The 8,263-nt window shown below is 39.2% G+C and overlaps 1 protein-coding gene across 3 annotated transcripts in view; it reads right to left on the reverse strand.

Annotated features, from left to right (window-relative positions):
- Positions 1 to 8,263, reverse strand: part of LOC111865787 (neurexin-1) — a gene marked incomplete at its 3' end in the record, with an annotated part of 317,673 nt that overhangs the window by 83,021 nt on the left and 226,389 nt on the right. For all 3 annotated transcript variants that reach the window (XM_033751956.1, XM_033751955.1, XM_023854068.2), the window contains 1 exon segment: positions 4,493 to 4,653. In XM_033751956.1, the coding sequence (XP_033607847.1) occupies positions 4,493 to 4,653 (161 nt within the window).

Genomic DNA, 8,263 nt, shown 5'->3' on the forward strand with positions numbered 1-8,263 from the left:
CAAACAACATTAGCAGCAGAAGCGCATCTAGCAGAGCGGCAATTTTTACTAACAGAACAGACACTGAACATAGGAAAGTCTCGGATATATCGAACAGGGACCCGAAGGCCAACAATTTCCAAAGCAGAAGGGCAAAATACAGAACCACGATAAACTTGAATAAGGAAGAGCGCATCAAGATGATAACCTCCTTTTTTACAAGGTGTGCAATTTCAATTGTTCTAAAGCAAAATCGTAACAGTAATGTACTTAAGGGAAAAAAACGTTTAAAACAGAGAGTCGTAAATTTCTGCTGAATGCAGAATATATTATATATATATCCCAAATATTATGGACAGGTTCCATGGAGGAGCTTCCCTTGAGAAGCCGAGAATTTTTATTTATTTGTTGTTTATATAATGACACCGTCAGTAACTCAGACTATATAAGGGTGATGTGCTGATCTCAGCTTTTTCTTTATTGTTAGTGGGGTGGCACCCAGTCCCTTGTACTGCGGCCACTTCTGGCCTATTGTACCAGCCCCAGATGATAGGTGAGGGTGATGGTGGAGCAATTGGTGGAATGAAGATTGGCAGGGTAAACCGAAGTACTCGGAGAAAACTTGCCCCAGCGCCATTTTGTCCACCACAAATCCCACTTGACCAGATCCGGGATCGATCCCGGGCCGTTGCGGTGGAAAGCCAGCGACTAACCGTTTGAGCTATGGCGCTGAGCTTACTGCTCCTTTTTTTTCTGGCTAATTGCTTGGAATATTATACTACCCTGAATATGGAGGTAACACGGTCCTCAGAAACGTCGGTAGACTTTATCGGGATATACGGCGCCACGATCCAGAAGATAGTACTTTTCAGTCATTATGCACTATGATTCAACTTCATAAAGTCTGTTCTTTATAAAGTACAAACTAAAATATTTGAGTGCTACTCTGAATATCAGAATCCGTGTGGTAAAAATAGTTTACTGGAATCGGTTTTAATATCGCGGTATCTAACCTATGGCATGAGGTCACACGCAAGATTTCAAATAAAATGGAAGTCGCGAGGGCAACACGCCATCGCAAAATTCTATTAATGAAAATCGTTTTCTCTAAAAGTCAAAGGGAGGCTGATGGGTCTGGCTGCTTCCCACAGGCAGCACAAAGGAGAGATCTGTCACCGTCAGATTTCTGATTAGATTTCAGTGATAAATAACCATGCTGTGGATTTAATATACTAAAAATTCATATTGATGTTTATCAATGTGGTCTCTTTTTACAGTACACGCCACATTAAATGCCCACAGTGGTAAAACAATGCTACGCTTTCAGATTGAAGTTGCAGTAGTCTGGATTCAGGGAACTGATAGGATGCAAAGAGATTAACTCTAAAAACTGGTTACGGTTTATCAGGGCATGATTATGTACACTATATGTACGTGTATTGTTACAGGCGTCGGCAGATGTTGCATCCCAGCCATCTGTTTCTCAACTCCAAGTTTTTGGAAAAAATCTAAATTGTAGAAAGTGAAGAAATATAACAAATACTATCTATCTATCCGTCCTTCTATCCATCAGTCAATCAGCCAGTCCCTCCATACATCCATTCATCTAGCCATCCATCCATGCATCCTCCCACTCACACACCCACAGATCCATGCATCCACCCACCCACACATCCATGCATTCATTCAACCACTCATCCATCCATGCATCCACCCACTCACACACCCACACATCCATGCATCCACCCACTCACACACCCACACATCCTTGCATCTATCCATGCATCCATCCACGGAACTCTATGGATCAACTACTTCTTGAGAAGCCAATCATCGCCCAGTTACTCAGGAAATTCCAAATATTTTATGGAACCCGAAAGTTCTGTGCCATGTTTACAAGAGCCCGCCACTGATCCCAGTCCAACATCTGGACTCATTGCAGTCCAACAGTTGGACGTATTTCAGTTCAACACACAGACACCAACACATATTCAATAGGACATCCAGACTTCTAAGAAACAGCAATAAGAAACATCTCAATCACAAGATAGTAGAATGACAAGAAACCTTCTTAGCGATAATATTCAACCTATTTTATCGTTATGACTGCATTACTTATTACACTAAGATCCTTAGCAATTTTAAGGCAAATTCCTTTTATTGTTCAGCCTTTGAAGATAGGCATAAAGGACGGACCGAAACATGCAAAGTCATATAAGTAATTGGGTTGTACATATATACAGAAAGATTGAAAATTCGCGCACATCAAATTAAAAGTTGTTATAAATGTATTGCAGTTAATATAATTATATCTCCTACGGCTTTTTCACTTTAGGTGGCTTGTCATTCCATTTTAAAATTAATATAATTTTCGTCGGCGAAGGGCCTCACGTTAAAAAACTAATAATACTCAGATTAATACGGTCTACATATGATGTGGAATATTCGGAATGAGGATTCGGACCATGCCCGAAACACTCTCTCATTAGCTGTCGTAAATACTGATGAAAGTGTTGTGTAAATTTCATATCATCTTTGAGTGTTCTCCATGAGATCCGCCGTGGGAAACGGACTACTCATAGCAGAATAATATTTATATAGGGCTTAGACACACACATCATTGTCACGTGTAATAGTGACTACAGACGGGGTTTTGATTGGTGAGTAAATTGATTAATTATTAACTACAAATAGCTATAATGTTATTGCTGATTTTTATATCGCGAATCAGTCCACACTAAGTCTTCTTAGTCTATTTTCAATAGTCTTTCCTTGGCAGCAGCTCTCAACAATGGCTATTCATCTGCAGTGTTTTCACTAGACATTTCCTGGTAACGAATCTTAGCAATGGAGATTCTTCCGCTTCCTTTGACCGCTGGTTAACAATCCAAAGCTGAACCTTCAACTGCACCGTAACGCCATTTGTCTTCAAGATAACTCATCGGCACGGACTACGCAGAAAACACAGTCTATATTTTTGATGAGGCATGTTTACCGCGCCATGGCGCGGACACCATAGTAAACACCGCTCTTCTATTGTTGCGCGTGCTCGTTTCCGCGGGAACGTGTTCATCAAGCCGTTGCTTAGAAACGGTTTGCATTACCTCGTTCTACTGCTGCGTGAGTATATGCCGAGGGCGTTATTTAGCAACGGTCGCTGTTTACAGCGTCACCGCTTAGCAGCAGCTCTATACGCCACAATACATATACATATATACACTCATATGTTCATTGTGAGGAGTGGCAAATGAGCAGAGAAGTCCAGGGCGTGGTTTGTCGCGCACTTCACTTTCGCCACTGTTGAAACGCACTACCCACCGCCTCACTGTGCTGACATCCACTGTATTGTTTCCGTACACCTTTAGCAAGCGTCGATGGATGTCAATGGGTGCAATTTGTTGGCAGTCAGAAATTCAAAACACGTCTCTGTTTCGTACGCACTTATATATCAGACGCCATTTTGGTAGACTGCTCTGCTGTCGCTATCTGTCGCACGACAACGAAACTAACAGTACATTGGCGGGAAGGTTCAACCTTTACTACAACACCACCAACATCCAGCTCAGACGTTACATATTAACACAAAAAAGGAGGCATTATACACGGAACGCCCTTCGTATGTATATATATATACACCCACCACAAATGTACTTATTTTGTTTCTGGCGTTTAATTCAAAATATGAGTACATTGTAACGTTGCTGACATGAAACTGAGACCTTAAATAAAATACCACAATAATGAAACCGAACAGGCTGATGTAGCGGTAACAAATTATACTTGTATTCCGGAAGCGCTCAGTTCGATTCTAGGCCGAGGCATTCTGAGACTTTTCTTAAATTTCCTAAGCACTCAAGGAAAATTCCAGGATATTATCTCGTCCTTCCAAATCCTTCCCAATTCATCTGCTATTCCCCATTCGACGCTATATAGAGTGAGATACTGACAGTGCCATGAAGTACCCCGCATAAGAAAATAAACTTTAGGACCATTTTTTATTGTTTAGCTGCATGAGTGCTGTTTAGAAGTCTGTATGTATCTAAAAGGTTCTGTGAACGTCAATAGTTTTCCTCTGTCCTCAATCACGGAATGAGATCTTTCACAAGTTCAAAGTCGTTACTACAAGCCACTCATGTAGCCTTCCCAACTAAGATTCATCACAGTTAAACTCTTTGCTTTGGGGGCCACCAAATTATCTTTCCAAATCATGAAATTCACCATCAAAATTCAAGGATTTTTTTTCCAAGTCACTACTCCTTTACCACTCTAAAACCTTTTTCTTCCCCTTCCCGAATTAATATGCAGGCTAGTGAGCACTGCACAGACCCTGGATAATGTACGCGCTCGAAACATACGGTTGGTATCTCACTCACTACTCTTTTTCTCTGAACACACACCTGCAAACAGAAAGCCATGAATGAAATGAAACGATCGTTTCTAGAACGTTAGGATTCAGTATGATAGCGCCGAAGATCATCAGCCAATTAAATTGTGACATGCAACACACTCGTACCTCTTGCACTTTCCTATGGACAGTAACTTTGTGCCATTGGTTGTCATCGAACCGCACTCTGTTGGGTTTGATCTGCGTTTCCAGGCGTCCATTACCGAGGTTCATGGTCAGAGTGACTCCGCCGTCCTTCAGTGCCAGGTTTAGGTAATCCAGCCCGTCACCTGTCAGCAGAAGAGTACAATTACTGTCATTTGCCTTGTTTTGTCTCGTGTTTGCGTGTATGTGTTTGTTTTGTTTCCGTATTTGCTCGTGCTTTAGGGATATATAGGAGATACAATCTTAGACAAAACTAGCTTAAATTCCAATTTAATGTATATCTGCAATTTGCACGAATTAGATGAAGCCAGAAGAAACGTAAGTGTAGAATCTTAAACTTTTAACGTGGGAGTATTTTTATCATTTTTTGGCTAAACGGTATTATTTATATCACTCATTATAATATAAAGTTTGAGAGTGTACACTCTCTGAACCGAATCTCACAAAAAATGTTGAGTTTAAATTAATTTTTTATACAAAGTAGTAAATCACGTTCTAATATAAATAAAATGATTACTATTTATTATATTTAAGAATATTATGAATTGAATTTTATTAATCTCGTTTACTGAAATACATTTTGAGAAGAATTAAACTTGACAACACTGCAGTTTTCCGTAAGTTGCCTCCTTTGCGCAGTTCAGTGGTCCCACATGAGCGGATCAACGCCACAACTGAAGCTTTGGTTGACTCGTCCTACAGTTGTAGGTTAATCGTAGCTACATTTCTCTCTGTTAAATTGCTCTTTTCACGCATTACGATGCGAAAGAAAGTAAGGCTATCCCTGTAACAGGCCCATAGGGTTATGAGACGTCGAGGCTCCCACACTTTCTAGGCAATCGGCTCACACATGGCAGTCATAAATAACTAAATAATTACATTGAGCAGAATTATTTTTGACCAGCTAATCGCTGCACAGGTAGACAAGAAATTCCCAGAACTTTATGGAAACCAAAGGTTCATTACAGTGTTTACAAGTATTTGCAATTGTCCACACTCTTAAGACACACATGAGGCCGCGCCATAGCTCAAGCGGTTAGTCGCTGGCTTCCCACCGCGGCGGCCCGGGTTCGATCCCGGGTCTGGTCAAGTGGGATTTGTGGTTGACAAAGTGGCGCTGGGGCGGGTTTTCGCCGAGTACTTCGGTTTCCCCTGTCAACCTTCATTACACCAAATTCATCATCATAATCACCGGGGGCAGCGTACAATAGGCCAATCAGTGGCCACCGTGCCGAGTGAACCTAGTTGGACTCCACACCCACTAAGCGAATTAAAAAAATACACAAACGAGGGACCTAAAAAATTGTTTTCTGATTTTGTAAATATTCCTTTAGATTCTAAACTATATAGCGTCGATGATAGGATGACGCTTGAATGCTGAATTGGAAAGGATTTGGAAGGAAGCGGTCGTGACTTAATCGAGGTATTATTTTGATATTTCCATGGAGGAACTGACGAAAGCCGCCATAAACCTTAATCAGAACAGCTACTTTCCACAGAAATTACTATCTTTCGAGATGTGACGTTGTGCATTCTGACAGAAAATTAATGACGTTTCGGAGGAAATCATTGTCTACAACTTCAGATTCTAAGAGAAAGCAAGGCAAGGCGGTATACAGCCAAAGAGGAAACAGAAGTATTTCCGGTTGCCTGGCTTTCTCTTTGACCCTGATGATGTAGAGAGGGGGATCCTCCGAAACTCCGATGAACTTCTCAGCAATAAAAGGTGTCAAATCTAAGAAGATTGTATTCTTCATAGACACTCATGCGTGAACCTCAAATCCAATAACTTTTATAAATATTCTGAAAAACGAACAAATTTATATCTCTCCTGTAGCTTAGCATTTCGGTTCACGTTTTTCCCGCTACGCTTCGCTAGTCGTCAGAGTGAAATAGGTTGGAAACCAATGTTGTGGCCTGTCAATACACCTCGGAAAGGAAACATCTTGTTTTGAAAAGACTTGGCCTACTTATTTCGCTAAGTTTATATTCCTGCCTTCAAGATATCAAGCTGTTGACTCAATCCATCATCATTTGTGCATATTCTGTTCATCCCAAAGTTTGATTTTAGGGCGGAGTTTGATGAGGAAGTTTAGTTTCCATTACATGTTTCTGCTAGTGATAGCTATATTAGGTTATGCCTTGACTTCAGCGATTTTTTCAAACACAATTTAAATTATGATTCTTGCCTGAAGTGCTTTCTTTAGATGTTTTGTAGGAAATTTTCAGCAACAGATCACTGTAGCAATATTAAATTTTAACTCTTATAATGTAACCTGCAGCATATAACAAAAAAAAAATCAAAGATATTCCAAAGTCATTTCTTAAAAATAGTGAAATACCACCGAAATTTCAACAGGAAAATTTGATAACTCCCATGTCTAAGAAACAGTTTCCACAGGTAACCCTTCCATTTAACCGCTCCAAAATATCACAGACCTGGAGGGACACTTCAAAATCAGAACTCCTCTCAACATGCAGGCTATTAACTTGAACATATTTAAAATATAGCTTGATATAATAATAATAATAATAATAATAATAATAATAAAATTCCTGTTTATTAACGTGCAAATATAAGAGCCAAGGGGCCAATTAAAAGTTTGCACGAGTGCATAAAGAACTTACAAACAAAATACAAATAATAATTCAATTTTTTTTATTATTTATTATTTATGTGCCGAGCCAACAGCCACAAGGCCAATTACAGACACAGCACAGTGTAGATAAAACTAATTGCATTATGGGCAAACACAACACAAAGACTACTTAACGGTAGGCACTGGAGGAAAAACACATTAATTGCGGAGAAGGAAACAAACAAACAAAGTAATAATAACAATAATAATTTCATTAAAATAAATCTAAGTTTCTATTGAGAACTGAGAAATATAAAGTATAAATACTTATACATAATTCAATTCAATTCAATCCTTGTTTATGTACATGCGTGCAAGGAAAAAGAGTAACAATTACAGCATATTATAAAAGACGATTGAGGAGATTGTTCCTGGCTTCGAATATGTCAACATCCCTGTAATAATAATTCAATTCAATTCAATTCAATTCATGTTTATTTATGTGCAAACTTAACAGCACAGTGGCCAATTAAAAGGTTAGAATGAGTACATAGAATTACATAAAAATAATTAAAAAACAAATACATAATTTGAGAGTCTACATAATGACAATAGATTAATAATAATGCCAAGAAAAATAAAGTTAACATTAACAGGAGAGAACAACAAAATAAGACCACATACACACAAGTAATATTAAGAGTATCATTAACAAATATTATTAACAATTTTAGGTTCAGTGTCATTGACAGAAACTGTTCCGATTGCAAATATGTCGAGATCTTTACCCACCGCGTTGGCAGCATAGGCGCACCGAGCAGAAGGACAGTGTTTATTAGAGGGACAAACACCAAACAATGAGAAGTCCCTAAGATTGCTGGGAGGAACACGAAGGCTAACATTTTCCAAAAGAGAAGCGCAGGATTTAAGACCACGAAAGACCTGAACAAGAAAAAGTGCATCAAGGTGATGTCTCCGTTTATGTAAAGACTGTACTCTTAATTTCTCTAAAGCATCAGTATAATTATATGAAATATGAGGGAAAAACGATAAAAACAGACGGACGCAAACTTCTGCTGGATGCGCTCAAGCTTATTGGCATCAGTCGAGGTGATGGAATTCCAAACTACTGAGGCATATTCCAACTTGGACCTGA

Source organism: Cryptotermes secundus, unplaced genomic scaffold (assembly GCF_002891405.2).
Source record: "Cryptotermes secundus unplaced genomic scaffold, Csec_1.0 scaffold683, whole genome shotgun sequence".
Classification (NCBI taxonomy): Eukaryota; Metazoa; Arthropoda; class Insecta; order Blattodea; family Kalotermitidae; genus Cryptotermes; species Cryptotermes secundus.